This window comes from Trachurus trachurus, assembly GCF_905171665.1.
Source record: "Trachurus trachurus genome assembly, chromosome: 1".
NCBI classification, from domain to species: Eukaryota; Metazoa; Chordata; class Actinopteri; order Carangiformes; family Carangidae; genus Trachurus; species Trachurus trachurus.
Genome location: NC_139891.1, coordinates 34,575,448 through 34,592,345, shown reverse-complemented (window position 1 = coordinate 34,592,345; position 16,898 = coordinate 34,575,448). Strand labels below are relative to the sequence as shown.

At 40.3% G+C, this 16,898-nt stretch overlaps 1 protein-coding gene across 1 annotated transcript in view; it reads left to right on the top strand.

The window, feature by feature from the left end:
* The first annotated feature begins 6,438 nt into the window (after positions 1–6,438).
* The window catches only part of LOC310984857 (serine/threonine-protein kinase MARK1-like), a 30,026-nt gene continuing 19,566 nt past the window's right edge, over positions 6,439–16,898 (top strand). The window contains exons 1-2 of the mRNA XM_083970207.1: positions 6,439–6,898; positions 16,266–16,448. Of these exons, the coding sequence (XP_083826333.1) occupies positions 6,848–6,898; positions 16,266–16,448 (234 nt within the window). The 5' untranslated portion in view covers positions 6,439–6,847. The remainder of the gene's footprint in view (positions 6,899–16,265; positions 16,449–16,898) is intronic.

Here is a 16,898-nt window from a genome sequence, read left to right as displayed (position 1 = left end):
GTCCCACCACCCCCAGAGATGATGATGATATGATTAACTAATCGATCGATGCCTTCAGCTACGACGAGGCGACGCTGCTGCTGCTGAAGCATTTTAACCAGTTTTAACGGGATAGTTCACCCAAAATTCAAATTTCACTCATTATCTCCTCCCCCTCATGTGGACTAAGGGCTGGGAGAAGTTTCAGAGTCCTCCGTCCCTTCTCTGAGTTACAGGGGGGCTCCGTGCAGCACTGCATGTCCATATGACGGTTGAGAACGGAGCTCACTTTTCTTCGTCCAAAAAGACACACCAAAAAACATCCAAATACCTCCATGCTGCTCTTCTGTAATGTCCGTCTTGTATTGAAGCCCCGACATGAGATATTGTTCAGAAGAAAATTAAATAAGTCTATGTTTTAAGCTTGTTTGTAGTGGAAGCTCCCAGTGTCTCAGTTCACCGCTTTGCCTGTGTCAGTGCAAATCTTTCAAGATTTGCAGTGAAGGAGCTTCCGCTACAAACAAGCTTAAAATATAGACTTATTTAATTTATTTCTGAACAATTTCTCATGTTGGGGCTTCAATACAAGAGGGACATTACAGACGAGCACTATGGAGGTATTTGTTTTTGGTGTGTCTTTTTGGACGAAGAAAGTTGGTATCCATTGACAACCATCAGAGAAGGCACGGAGGACTCTGAAACTTCTCCCAACCCTTATTAGTCGACTTGAGGGTGTAGAGTAGATAGAGTGAAATTTGAATTTTGGGTGAACTATCCCTTTTTTTAACAGTTTTTAAATCAGAAGCTGAATCATGAGTTTACAATCAGATATCAATAACGAAATGAAATCAAAGTGATTGATCATCAATAACACTAAGAGTAAAACGCTGCTGTGACTTTGACTGACGGTGAATCCAACACTACGCTGAAGCTGAAGCTGAACGCCCCTCAGAGCGGCCGTGACCTTCATCAGTATTTACCTCCTCTTTTTCCTTTTTTTTTTCTTTTCGTGTGTGTGTGTTTTTTCTTTTTTCTTTAATATCTTGATGTCGTGTTTTCGTGGCGCCGTCGATGAGGAACTAGTTTCTATTGACGATGAACGCAGCTGGTTTAAATCCCTCCGCCTCCAAACAACAACAAGAGACCAACTCATCCAAAACTTGAAAATAAATACGAACAAATGTTGGAACTAAATTCTTGCGCTCGTTGTTGCCGGTGCTTTGTCGTCCTCTTGTTTCAGGACTGAAGCTCCGCCCCCTTTTCTTTTAGTTGGGTTTAAAGGGATAGTAGCATTTTTTTTTAAAGTGGGGTTGTATGATCTACAAATAGCCCCTAAGTACTTTAATTGCAGTAGAAGACTCTCTGCACTCCTCCCGTTAGCAACGCCAGCCCATAATAGCCCTGCCCAGAGATTTACAACATACATTATTTGGACCAAATAAAATGAAAATCCAAATAAAAACTGCATTTTTCCTGCACTTTGAAGGTCTGGAAAAAATTATATTATAGTGAACAATGGAACTGTGTATTTTTTTCAGGTAAAACCTCTTTTAGGCCACGAAAATAGGCCGTTTCTTTGGGTCCATTCACAACAATGTATGTTGTAAATCTCTGGGCAGGGCTATTATGGGCTGGCGTTGCTAACGGGAGGAGTGCAGAGAGTCTTCTACTGCAATTAAAGTACTTAGGGGCTATTTGTAGATCATACAACCCCACTTTTAAAAAAATGATACTATCCCTTTAAGAAAATAGATACATGAACAAAAACACAAAACGAGGTGGAGTCGAAGTCGTTGCAGCTTCGTGCTTCGTCAAAACACACGACGTCGCTGCGGGTTTTTCCGTTTTTGTTTTTAAACTTTTTAAAGCCAAAATCCGTGACTCGGATGAACGAATGGTTTAATTCCTGACTCCGCCCCCTTTCCCCCCCCTCCTCCCCCTCCCCTCTTCTGTCCTGGCTGGAGGGGGTCGGAGGTCATCGCGTGTTTTTAATTTTTAATTTTATTGAATCGTGTTTTTTTGTTTTTTTTCCATTTAATCATCATTCCATCCACAGAATCACCACTGTGTGCTTTGTTTTTCTGTTTTTTCAGTTTTTGTACAGTTTAGTTTTTTACGGCCTCATCCTCCGCACACACACGGCATGTGTATGAAATATATATACATATATAAATATAAATTTTCTAGACTCTTTTTGTAGCTGCAAGAACAACGGTTGGGTGGTAGACCAGGCTCGGCTCGGCTCGGCTCACTGGATGTAAAGGAATGCTTTCGTGATTTGTGGATATGTCTGATAACGATGATAATAATGATAATAAATTCCTCTTTTATAAATATATTTGTAAATTTAATCTGACATGATGAGCACTGCAGTTCCACCCCCTGCTGGCAAAGAATGTTTATAATCTGATTTTTCTTTTTTCCTTTTTTTTCTCTTTTTCTTCTTCTTTTTGTCTTCTGTTGCATTTTAAAGTTATTTTCGTTAATTTATTTTTCAATACAATATTAAACCAAACTCCTACAACACACAGATCAGCGTCCGCCTCTCTGTGAATGTTTGTTATTTTGTGTATAGAAGGATTTTAACTGTGTGAATACAGATGGATGAACTTCCCAGAGGCTTCAGCTCTTTAAATACATCGATAATATTCTGTAAAACATCCACTTTGGCTCCATCGTGACCAGTTGAAACCCATGAAAACTACTTTATTTAAGCGTATTTTCCCTAAAACGACTTTATTTAAGCGTATTTTCTCTTAATCCCATAAATTTTACTGGGAAACCGAGGCCACATTTTGATTGCTACAAACTCAACACTTGTGTTCTTTTCAAAATAAGAGCCCTCCCCTCTTCCTCGCCAATAGCAGCCTGTGTACAGTCTCCATTTATTTCTTGATTGAGCTTTTATTGTGAAATATCACAAGATGGTTTAAAACTCATTGTTTGCTGTTTGTCACACATACAGCATTGAAATCACATTTTTAGCATCAACTATGCAATGATGCCGTTTTTAAAGTTTCAGTTTAATTTATTTGACAAGGGACAATGCACATTAAAGCAGAAGTAAGCGATCCGGTCGTTTTGGCTAATGCTGCATTCCAGGCAGGCTTTTGAAACCGTAAGTTACAGCTTCAAGTCACAACTTACGACTTTGTAGCGTTTCAGGCAACCCACTCGTGTTTTTCCGACCTGTTTTACCTGTGAAAGTCACTATAACGGCCACTCGTAACTTCTGACCCGTGAACTCGTACCAGATCGAACTGGTACGACTTCACAGGTCGGAAAAACACGAGTTACGGGCTGCCTTGAACGCACCATAACAGTCCTCGTCCCTACGTCACCACATTCAGGCGCGTCCCTTGGCTGCACACACAGCCCTGCATGCCGTTCTCTCTCCTCATTGGATAAAACTTGTAGGATACGAGAAAAGTTTTCTCCTCGGCTCAGAGCAGAGCAGAGTGACTGACAGACCCGTGTTTCAGTCCAAACACTCTATGTAAGTGATTGCTGTCGGAAGATATAACTATTTAAGACTTATATTAACACAAATATATCACTTACTTCTGCTTTAATAAATCATTGTAAGAAAAAACAAATGTAAATGCACCCGAGATAGCTTAAAAAAAAAGAAGCTAGTTTTCGTCACCAGTCCCTCTGCCTGATGGTAAAGGGCAACCTTAAAAAAGAGCAACAAGAGGAAAAATACCAATGACACATTTGATACACATTAATAAATATACATTTGTAAGACAATAACACACATTTGCAATGTCACCAAAATACCAAAGACACAAGGCTCTTTCTAGCAGTTCTGTCAGATTAGTTTGGAAGTTTTTAAATGATACAATGTCTTTGATTCTTAACTCCACACTTGAAAATATCAGTTTTTAATGCGGTTTTCTACCAGATGCAGTTTCATGTAATGTTCTTATAGTTTCCAATAGGGGGCATATGATATTGATATTATTGCACTGCAATGGGGCAAATAAATGACACAATGTCGACAGAGGTTTGATCTTTATAAGAGAATATAGATGATAGTCATTTTTCAGGCAGTTAACCAACAAGTCCATTGTGTAAACAAACTAGTAGCCTATTTGAATGGTTAAAAAAAACTAAAAATGGATGGGTGTTTTATACTAATGAAGAAAAACTGATGTTATTTTACAAAAGCAAAGGCAGTAAATGACATAACAATTACAGGAGAGAGATTTTGGACGATGTCAGAAGGTTAAAGGGCAAAAATAGGTCGAATCATGTTTAACAAAGAAAGTTTTAGACTGAATTTAAAGAATTAAAACAGTTTTTTATAAGACGACTTAAGATTTTAATGTCATGATCGTTTAATAAACCTAAACTTTATTACTAATAACTTCATTAGTTTCAATGGATTTCTATGACTCTTTTTTTCTGTACACAGACGACGACAGAAGTGAAGTGAAACACATTCACAAAAATAAAAATAAAAGCAGGATTGATTTGAGTTTTTACAGAATAAATCCAGTGAATTTAAACTGAAGCTGCAGTGACGGTGTTTCTCCTCTGAGGGGCGCTACAGCCAAATATGATCATCTTTAAAACTCTGATTTAAAAACCACCAGAGTTTTAATCTGCTCTTTTTTTTTATTATTAATCTTTGCTCTCTAGATGTTTGTTTTACAGACACTGATCAGTGACAGTGAACATCTCACGATCACCAGGTGTCAAATATAAAACACTTATAAAAAATGAGAATAAATCATATTATTTAAAATCATTATAGTGAACAGAAACAGAAACAAGTTTTATTGATTGGTTTAAACTCAGATGAATTTTTTTTTTATTTTTTAAACTTTATCATCAAATATCATGAACAATTGAAAAAGGAACAAAAAAAAACAAAGCGACAGACACTCCAAGACATGACAAAAGCACACAACGAAATGATATAAGGACAAAATTATCAAAACATTTAAATAAATAATATATAGGCTAGTAGATAAATAATATGAGAAATATAGAAATAAATTATAAAAAGGACATTAAAATAAATAAAATTAAAAAATATATATAGAACAAGTCATGGCAGACAAGTTCACTGAATATAATCTGAATAAAATTCAATAGCTGATAAACATTTTTTGTTGGATTCAACATGACAGAGACTCAAGATATATTTTTAATTCAATTAAAAATAATGGGAATGAAGGGGTTTCGTTGCCTTGGACATTTTGACTTTATGTATGGACTTTAAACTTTTTTTTTTTTTTTTAACTTTATTGACAACAAGAGTATACACAGGACTGAATACAGTTAGAAGAAATAAGTGTATACAACATTAATACACAACCAAACCATCATAAATACGCCGGGGGATGACAGCAAGACAGAACAAACATAAACTTAAATAATTATTTTGTAAAGCTGGAGGAGATCATACGTTTTAACAGCTTTTTTATTCTCACAATCACAGAGGGAGGAGATATATATTGACCAACATATGCAGACAGTTCCAAGAAGTTTGGCTTCTTAACAGAAAATTTAGACTCATGTATATAAAATTTGGATAAAATAATTAACAAGTTAATCATATAAAACTGAGAATTTAGTTTTTTATCATATTCAGTGTAGCCAAACAAAACATTTTTCCAGCATAAATGAAACTGGGGATAAATATGATCACTGATAAAGCGTGCCGGTCTGCTCCATATAGACTTTAAACTCTTTTTTTTTATTTTCTTTTTTTTATTAAACATTTATATATACAAACATACAAATATTCAAACAATAAACATACAATGAATAGACAAACAAAGAATATATACATATATACACTGAAAGGGGTACCAACATTATTATATATTATAGGTAGGCTATTATTAAATAGTTGTTTGCAATAATTTATAATATTCTAAGGTTTTTATAGCTTTTCTGTATTTCATATTTTGTAATAGCTGCATGTAATATCTGATTTCTATTTTAAACTCGTAAAAATATGGTTTTTTGGATGACCATTTACATTTATGGATATAATATTTTCCTTGTAAAATAAAAAGATTCAACAAAAACAATTCCTTTCCCTTAGAATAAAGAATAAATAAGAATTATATCTTCTTTTTTTTTAGTTTAATCTTGATGGCTGTCAAACATTTAAACATGTTTTCTAGTTCTATCCAAAACAAATGAGTAGTAGACTTTAAACTCAGATTAAAATTAAAAACACGTGATGAGTCACAGGTGAACCCTGAACCTCCTCCTACAAAATAAAAGACTTCCGCCTCAGATGATGATGATGATGATGATGATGATGAGGGCGTGCCATGCTGGATTCACTGGAAGCAGCTGAGGATCCTGGGATATTTTTGGGCCGGTGGTGATGACGACGATGATGAAGGTGCAGCTGACGCGAGGGGGCGGGGCTGGGGCTGTGACGTAGTGCTGCTATATAGTTATTTGCGGCTCCGCAGTGCCGCGCGCCGCCGCCGCTGCTGTTTGACCTGGTAAAACCACTGGAACCGCTGGAATCTGGAATACTTCATCTCTCCTGCTTCCTCCTCTTCCTCCTCCTCTTCCTCTCTCTCTCTTTGTCTCCATGCGCCGGCTCTTCTCCTTCTCCTCCTCCTTCCACCTCCTCCTCCTCCTCCTCCCGCACCGACACAAGCAGCGGGCCTTCCTGTAGCCGCCGCCCGGCTCTCCCTCGCCTGCGGCCGGCGCAGCCTCCAGCTGATCCCCGCCGCCGAGGTGGCCCTGTTCCCGGCGTGAGAGGCTGCAGAGGCGCCGGTGGTGGTGGAGGAGGAGATGGTGGTGGTAGTCCCGGACTGAAGCAGCAGCAGCAGCAGCAGCAGCAGCAGCAGAAAGCAGCAGCAGCGGAGGGGCAACAGTCAGGAAGATGTCCGGCAGGATGCCTCTGACCCCGGTCAGCGAGTCCGACCAGGCACCGGTAAGTCTATAGCTGCCTCCGGTCTGGTCTGGATCGATTATTGATTATTGATGGAGTTTATTGAGTTATGAATGAAGTTATTTTTAACTACAGATTCAGTTTCATCATTGGGCTAAAACATGAGTTTAAATCTTTATTATGTTGAGTTGATATTAGTTCATTAATTACTTTATGATTGGTTTTATTATTTTGTTTTTGGTAGGCTATAATAAACTAACTTTGTTTATATTCTTAATTTTTTAAATTTCATTTTTCTCATGGGTGGAGTTTGACTAGTTTATTATATTTATTAATTTTCTGTTATTACTGTGGTGTGAACATAGGCACAGTCAGGTCAGTGCCTTGCTCACAGGGCCCTCAGCAGTAGCTACTGTCTATCTATCTATCTATCTATCTATCTATCTATCTATCTATCTATCTATCTATCTATCTATCTATCTATCCATCCATCCATCCATCCATCCATCCATCCATCCATCCATCCATCCATCCATCCATCCATCCATCCATCCATCCATCCATCCATCCATCTATCTATCTATCTAATTCACTGGCCATGCTGACTCAGAGTTCTCTCATCTCCCAGTCGTCCCTGAACTACCCACTACCTCTGCCTGGTTTGTTTGCTGTGTTTAGCTACTTTACACCTGAGTGTCCGTGGTGGTGAACATCTGTGCAGGACGTCGTCACGTTGAGTCTCTTCTCAGGGCTGATGTGGTGTTACATCATCAGTGACGTAACAGTCTGAACAGGAAGTGAAGATTGAGGTCGGGGTCAGAGAGCTGTAGTGGGTGGAGTCTGTGTTTTATGTGTGATGTGTGATGATACAGATGTGATGTCAACACGTGTCAGAGGGTCAGAGAGACGGCTGATTGGGTCGGAGAGGAGGGAACCGGGCTCTGTGGGTTTCAGGGTGTTTGTGTGTCGGCGGCGAGGTCAATGGGCCCTCAAGGAATGCTGGGTAAACAAAACACGGCCTCCATATTGTCATGCTAATGCAGGAATGCTAACAGGGAGGGATGCTGTTCTGAGGCTACAACCACCACACCAGTCATTTGTATTATATAAAGGAGACATATTCTGCCCCTTTTCCACAAATTAAAACAGTTCCCAGGTGTCTTAAAGGGATAGTTCAACATTTTGGCAAATTGGCCCATTGCCATAACCCCTATAGTCTTAGCAGTAGGTTCGTTACCTTTAATTGTCGGTGCAAGCTATTTTTAGAACGGCGGAGCAGAGCCGTGAGCTGCTCAGAGCTACGCTACGGAGGCTCATGGGATTTCTGTTTCGGTTTCCCTCATCAAACTCATCAAATACACAATCCAACAACTCCACAACGCTCTGGTGGACAAGTTGTGACCTGCACATTCACCACGCTATGAGATAATAACACAACGTTACCAGACAGAGCAACGCGCATCAGCGGTTTTGCATGAATTTCCCTCTAAAACAACTCTGTCTGGTAACGTTGTGTTATTATCTCATAGCGTGGTGAATGTGCAGGTCACAACTTGTCCACCAGAGCGTTGTGGAGTTGTTGGATTGTGTATTTGATGAGTTTGATGAGGGAAACCAAGAAACGGCTCTGCTCCGCCGTTCTAAAAATAGCTTGCACCGACAATTAAAGGTAACGAACCTACTGCTATGACTATAGGGATTATGGCAATGTGCCGATTTGACAAAAATGTTGAACTATCCCTTTAAAGACATGTCTGTGAAGTGAAGTGTTGCATTTAAACTATAAAGAGCTCCAAAGGTTTAACTGAAGTGAAGAATTAAAGCGTCACCACTTCTTCAGCCTGCAGCTTTTCAATCTATGCTACAATTATGAATTAAATTTGAATTAATGAATGCATTATTGATTGTTGACTGATGCCTGACTCTAACAATTTGTGCACAAGATCAAATTAACAGCTTCTACTAAGGTCTACAACAACAACAATGCTGATAATGCGGGTATTGTCGTGGACGGTGCGTTCAAGTGTCAGTGTGAATGTGGTTAAAACTCCTGAACAGAGTCACGTCCCGTCACGTCGGCTGAGTCTCGATCCAGTTTTGATCTTTTCTCCTTCACGTCCCTGTTGTGTGACGTTCACTGGCTCCCACTGTCTGTTCGTTATTGATCTTTCCCAGAATACACTGCAGGATGTGATATCGGCCGTCTCCTCCTGGAAGTCACATTCACATTCGCCGTCGGCTGCAGGACGACGTGACGTCATGTTTTATTTTTATACTGTACATGTGTAAAACTGCCACTTTACACTGATATACTGGTTTATGTTTATATGTATGAGATAAGTTAAGGTCAAAGTTCATTGATAAGACACAGCCCTGTTCCTCCAGGAGCTGCACAAGCTTGAAATTCATTGTAAAATACTGTAAAACAATAAATATGAAATTAAATCAAATTGAAACAATACATGATCAGATGATCAATAAAAACATAAAACAAACAAAAATAATACATTAACAAATCGAGTGGAACAATATAAAGATCAAAACAAGTTAAATATAAATGTAAAAATGTATGGATACTTAAGTGAGAATGAAAGTGACATTAATAACGTCACGTGTAATTCAACTCAACGTAACTTAACACAACTTAATGTAACTTAACTCAACTTAACCTAACTTAACTCAACCTAATGTAACTCAACGTAACTTAGCTCAGCTTAACACAACTTAACTCAACTTAAAACAACTTCATTCAACTTAACGTATCTTGACTTAATGTAACCTAACTCAACTTAACGTAACTTAACTCAACTTAACGTAACTTAATGTAACTTAACTCAACTTGACCTAACTTAATTCAACTTAACGTAACTTAACTCAGCTTGACATAATTTAACACAACTTAATTCAACTTAATGTAATTTGACTCAACTTACAACTGTAATTCAACTCAACGTAACTTAACTCAACTCAACGTAACTTAACTCAACTTAACGTAACTTAACTCAACTTGACGTAACTTAACACAATTTCATTCAACTTGACGTAACTTAACTCAACTTGACATCATTTAAAACAACTTAATTCAACTTAATGTAATTTAACTCAACTTAGAACAACTTAAGTCAACGTAAAGGGATATAACGCCATGACACCAAGTAAGAGTAGTTCCAACAATGCAGCAGCTTTTCTGACTGCGACAGTTTGATCAACTCAACTCTGTTAATTTCTCTGTCAACACTCGCTGGTTATTGTTAGAAACAGAGAGGGACTCTGATGCACTCGGTGATCGACTCGTCAGGGCTTCTGCATCAGTAGGAGAGTGGGTGAGTTGTGTTTTAGTCTCTTTTCAGTAGAAACCAGGCAAAGCTAGCAGGTGTTTGATGCCTCGTATTATGGGATGAGACCCTGTTCGTACTGTTGATGAAGTTTGGTGCTGCTCTGAGCGTTATCTGTGGCTTTTTTGATCGACCTTTGCTGGCAAAGGAATCGACAGCAGTGTATTGTTATTGTGCGGTCTTTGCTGAAGTTGCTACAACTAGAGAAGCTAGCGGTCGGCAAACTTGATCTTTCGAGGGGGGGGGACTTACTCTGTTACGCCGGAATATCCCTTTAACTTACAACTGAACTTAATGTAATATAAAGGAGAATTCCGGTCATTTTTGACCCCTAAATCGTTGTCCTGATGGTCACCCGGTGTTGGGGGGAGAAAAAAACGCGACTAAAATTGATGCAGGCAAACTGGAGTTACACCATGGCTACCCGGCGCTAGGGATAGCGACAATGCTAACCTATGGGGGCAATTCTTTCAACCACAACAAACACTCAGAAAACAATCAAATATCTATGGTACATGACTGGAATCCTTAGAGACACCACTGAACTCATATAGTGTAGAGTATAAACAGTATAAACTTTGTGTTTTTGCATAGTCACTCACCTCAGATAGCCCAACTCTGAAACATCCTGGAAAGACATTACTATCCGATCACAGAGCGCCTGCTCTCCCTGCCACAGAAACAAACACTTGTTCCTTGTTGTGATGATTTCTTTACTAAAATAAACGGTCAGAGATATTTTGGACATTACCACTGCACTGCTCCACCGTTTATTTTAGTAAAGAAATCATCACAACAAGGAAAAAGTGTTAGTTTCTGTGGCGGGGAGAGCAGCCGCTCTGTGATCGGATAGTAATGTCTTTCCAGGATGTTTCAGAGTTCGGCTATCTGAGGTGAGTGACTACATGCAAAAACACAAAGTTTATACTGTTTATACTGTTCACTATATGAGTTCAGTGGTGTCTCTAAGGATTCCAGTCATGTACCAGAGATATTTGATTGTTTTCTGAGTGTTTGTTGTGGTTGAAAGAATTGCCCCCATAGGTTAGCGTTGTGGCTATTGCTAGCGCCGGGTAGCCGTGGTGTAACTCTGGTTTGCCTGCAGCAATTTTAGTCGCGTTTTTTGCTCCAACCAACACCGGGTGACCATCAGGACAACGATTTAGGGGTCAAAAATGACCGGAATTCTCCTTTAATTCAACTAAACTTAACTGCACTCAACTCAACTTAACTTAACTTAAGTCAACTTAACTTAACTTGATACCTACACGCATCTATCTGTCATCCTCCAGGGAAGAGACGACTCGACAGATCTGTAGTGATGATGATGATGAAGGAAAGTTTTGACTTCTTCTTTTGGCTGCTGGTCTCTTTGTGTGTGTGTGTGTGTGTGTGTGTGTGTGTGTGTGTGTGTGTGTGTGTGTGTGTGTGTGTGTGTGTGTGTGTGTGTGTGTGTGTGTGTGTTGTCCACACTGAGTCTTTCTCCTCAGTGATGAATCACTCTGCTGTGTTTCTTGCCCCGACTGTGAAATCAGCTGCTGCAGGCTTTCTGTGTCACCATGACAACACACTGCTTTACTATGGGATACCCCCCCCACACACACACACCAAATGGGGAGTGGAAACCTCCTCCTCCTCCTCCTCCTCCTCCTCTTCACTCACACAAGGACTGAACTCCAGCTCCACCTCAATGAGCAGACACTGACTCTGAGTCCCAACCGGTTCATGAACTTTGACCTCTGACCTCCCTGTGTGTGTGTGTGTGTGTGTGTGTGTGTGTGTGTGTGTGTGTGTGTGTGGGGGGGGGGGGGAGGGGGAGGGGAGGATATAGTCTGATGAAAGACACAGCAACCAGATGACACATCCTGGTTAGCACAGTGGCTAAACAAGGCCAGTTTTAATCATTATTTCTATTAAAGCTCCATACAGTATAAAGGTAGATGTTTGTGTTAAAGGGATAGTTCAACATTTTGGCAAATTGGCCCATTGCCATAATCGCTATAGTCATAGCAATAGGTTCATTACCTTTAATTGTCGGTGTAAGCTATTTTTAGAACGGTGGAGCGGAGTGGCAGGCTGCTCAGGGCTATGCTATGGAGGCTAAGGGAATTTCTTGGTTTCCCTCATCAAACTCATCAAATACACAATCCAACAACTCAAAAACGCTGTCGTAGACAAGTTGTGAGCTGCGCATTCACCACGCTATGAGATAATAACACAACGTTACCAGACAGAGTTGTTTTAGAGGGAAATTCATGCAAAACCGCTGATGCACGTTGCGTTCAGGGACAGTTTTTCAGCAAGCAGACTCTGTATTTACCCTGTATTTACCTCGAAAACGGCTCCGTTTCGTAACGTTCCACTATTATCTCATAGCGTGGTGAATGTGCAGGTCACAACTTGTCCACAAAAGCGTTTTGGAGTTTTGGGATTTTGTATTTGATGAGTTTGATGAGGGAAACCAAGAAATTCCTTTAGCCTCCATAGTGTAGCTCTGAGCAGCCTGCTGCTCCACTCCGCCGTTCTAAAAATAGCTTGCACCGACAAATAAAGTTAACGAACCTACTGCTATGACTATAGCGATTATGGCAATGGGCCAATTTGCCAAAATGTTGAACTATCCCTTTAAAGCTCCATACAGTATAAAGGTAGATGTTTGTGTTAAAGCTCCTTCAAAATAAAGGTAGATGTTTGTGTTAAAGCTCCATACAGTATAAAGGTAGATGTTTGTGTTAAAGCTCCATACAGTATAAAGGTAGATGTTTGTGTTAAAGCTCCATACAGTATAAAGGTAGATGTTTGTGTTAAAGCTCCATACAGTATAAAGGTAGATGTTCATGTGTAGTGTGATTATAAAGCAGCTCTAGGTTTTATATTAATACTGTGAAAGTATCAAAGCCTCAGTCCACAGAGAAATGCACACAGCCTATATTCAGAAACTGAGCTTAAAACCAGCCGTCAGGACTTCCTGTCACTTTGTGATGTCACAACTAAGCCCCGCCCCCTCACCACCTGGACCCACCATCCATCCAACAACTTTGCAGGATTTTTAGTTTCTCTGAGTGTTTTATTCTGAAATCTGCTCTGTTTTTTTTATTGGACCAGTCAGAAAACAGTCAGCCAATGAGAAGAGAGGCTAAGAGCGTCCTCCTCTCGTCTTTGACCTTTGACCCGTGAGGTTCAGACCCAGTCCTGAGGAAACAGTCTGATGATGCAGCAGCTGTTTCCTGGAAGGTTTCCTCTCCGTGTTGGAGTCATTGTTTCTAATGAAATGTGATTAAAGGAGTTGTGTAAAGGCTCTGCACTCCCCTGTCCGCTGACCAATCACTGAGTAACGTGTGTGTGTGTGATGTCAGATTATCAGCCGTTGCCGTTAGCGATGTGGTCGTGTTGTGTGTTACTGTTTTCAATCCTCTGGACCATCCTCTGGTTTCACTTCAGCTCCAGTCTCTTCCCTTTTTCTAACGTCTGAAGGAAAACAGACAACAGTTTCTGTGTTTCTCTCTCAATAACAAACTGCGGGCGCCGTCAGGCTCCGCCCCCTCCGCCATCAGCTGTAAAAACCGAACCACAAATAAAAAGCACTTCCTGCTTTAAGCTGCTGCTCTGTCAAAACTACATGTGTGAACAGTGACAGAGACGGAAAAAACATCCCGAAGCATCAAAACAATGAAAGAAACAGAAGTGAAAGTTCTGACTCTGCTGATCTGAGACTTTCACAATAAAAGCGTTCGGCGCTTTATTGTGAAAGTTCTGGAACCTACTGTTGTCTGTGAACCGACTACAACTGACAGCGACCGTCTGTACCTGTACCTGTCTGTATCCAAGGCCCTAAAATAAAACTTTAGCAACACAAGCTGAAAATTTAGGGATGCACACTGTAAATTGACTTGTGGGTTTCGCGCATAATTTAACCGATTCCCACAAATCCAGCACTCATTATGGGAAATTCCTGCACACATTTCAAACCAGTCAGAATGAACTTTGCTATTCAAACAGAATTCAAATTATTTTAAAAATGAGAACATTCAAAGGTGTAAACTGACGTTACATCATGTTCGTTCTGTAACGACGCCCTCTAGTGGACGTAGGACGTAATAATCAGCTGGTATAGGTGAATATAATGAGCTGTAAAAAAACAACAACTTTAAAAGTTTGAATATAAGAAGCATTAGAAATTTGAATCTGATTTGGGGGGTACGATAGACAGGCCTAGTTTAGGTCGCTTACTGAATAAAGTTTTTTTTTCTTGCTGATGTTATAAAACACATGCGCTGCTACAGCTGTGCAGCTCCACGTCTGCTGCTACTCTGACAGTTCATCACGGCGCCGTCTTTACAGGTGAAGCACACACACGTGTCCGCCTGACTTCAACACAGGGTTTTCCTGCCTATTTAACCTTCGTCTTGTGTAGCTTTCTGCTTCCATCTCTTATGTTTGGGTCAGTTTTGACCTGTATTTTAAATCAGCTGTAAAACACACGAAAAACTTTTTTTTTCATCCAATTTGTTTCTCATCTCTTGGTTACATTGTTCGGCTCCTTATCCATGAAAATGTTGGTTTTAATATTTTTCGTATGGGCCCCTGGACCTTTTTTGTCAGTTTACCCCTTGGCTTCAATGTAACCTTCCTCTTGTAGCTAACCGACCCTAACACCATCTATGTGTTAGGGTCAGTTTTGACCCGAGTCTTAAATCAGCTGTAAAACACACTAAAGACAATCATTCAGCCCATGTGTTTCTCATCTCTTGGTTACATTGTTACTGTAGGCTTCCTTATCCATCCATCCAAAGGTTGGTTTTGCACTTATGATTTAAGTTTTAACTCTAAGTATTGTTCTTATCGTTATAACCAGGTCAAAATTGATAAATGTCATAATTTTAACCAGAGCATTTTAGAATTTTGTGAATTTTTTTTGTTTGTCAAGTTTATGTGGTACTTTTATGCATTTAAAACCTGAAAACGGGTCAGCGGTGATCCGAACACAAGAGGTAGGTTAAAGTGCTTTTGGCCTTTTGACACCTCGGTTACAGCAGCATGTGGAGCCGTTCAGATGAAGCGTCTTGCACAAACTCCCCGTTTGAAAGACGGAGGAAGAAGCCCATATGTGGGGGGGGGGGAAGCAAATTTACTGGTTGCACATGCGCAAGTAGATGATAATGTAGTTGCACTGTCTCAGATTTTAGGGGCAAAAGTCTGCAGCCCTACTACCTGTCTGTGGCTGTCTGTATCTGTCTGTGGCTGTGAGGGTGTTGTGTGTCAATCGTTGTGATTGCCGGTGCTGGTGGTGAAACAGTGCAGTGTTTGTCTCGGGGCTCAGACGCTGTCAAACTGGTTTCTATGGTTTCAGTCGGCTCCAGTTGCCGTGACGCCGGCGGCCTGAAGCTCAGTTGTTGCTGAGTCGTTAACAGAGACGCTCAGGTTTCTGTTACATAAATCACCTGAAGATCATCGAGTCGTCATCTCACAACGACTCCTCTAGAACAGTGGTTCTCAACGTGGGGTCCGGGGACCCCGAGGGGTCCTTGAGAGATTTGAAGGGGGTCCCCGATTTTTTCTTGAAACTTTACCACTTTTTTCTAGAAGTTTCTTTTTACTTTTTTGTTTTAGAAATTTTACCGCTCTTTTCTAGAAATTTTTACTTTTTATTTTTATTTTGAACATTTTTTATGAGAAATTTTACCCCTTTTTTTTTTCGAGAACATTTTTTACTTTTTTTTTGTTTTTTTTTACTCTTTTTTTTGAGAATTTTTACCACTTCTTCCTAGAAATGTTTAAATGTTTTTGGAGAAATTGGACCACTTTTTTCCAGAGATTTCTCTATAATATTTCCAAAAATTCACGCCATTGGCCCTAATTTAAATGTATAAAAAAGTAATTTTCTTCAGTCTCAGAACAAAAATTTATGTATTTCTGGTCTTTACTTCTAAATTTGGTCCAATGGGGGTCCATGGTCTAATTTGTCTCAATTTAGGGGTCCTTGATGTACAAAAGGTTGAGAACCACTGCTCTAGAAGATTCAACCTGTTGATTCAGCTTCAGGAAAGTGATCAGATGTTTCTGTCTCGTTTCAGCCGAAGCTTCCCGAGCCGCCGGCTCCGCCCACCAAGTCCTCGAGCCGCCACAGTCTGCGGCCGAGTCACACCAACGCCGCCGACGAGCAGCCGCACGTCGGCAACTACCGCCTGCTGAAGACCATCGGCAAAGGAAACTTCGCCAAGGTCAAACTGGCCCGACACACGCTGACGGGCCGAGAGGTGAGAACAGGCCCCGCCCCCAAACAGGAAGTTAGCCACTTAGCCTCCGTTCATGCTAACAGCTGAGCTAACTGAGCATCATCCTGATGCTGCTGAGCCCTGACGGATCAGAAACAAAACTGGTTGTTATGGCGGCAGAAACTTGCTTATTTCCTGTAAATTTCTTAAAGCGATAGTTCAACACTTTGGGAAATTGGCCCATTGCCATAATCCCTATAGTCATAGCAGTAGGTTCGTTACCTTTAATTGTCGGTGCAAGCTATTTTTAGAACGGCGGAGCAGAGCCGTGAGCTGCTCAGAGCTACGCTACGGAGGCTCATGGGATTTCTTGGTTTCCCTCATCAAACTCATCAGATACACAATCCAACAACTCCAAAACGCTCTGGTGGACAAGTTGTGACCTGCACATTCACCACGCTATGAGATAATAGCAGAACGTTACCAGACAGA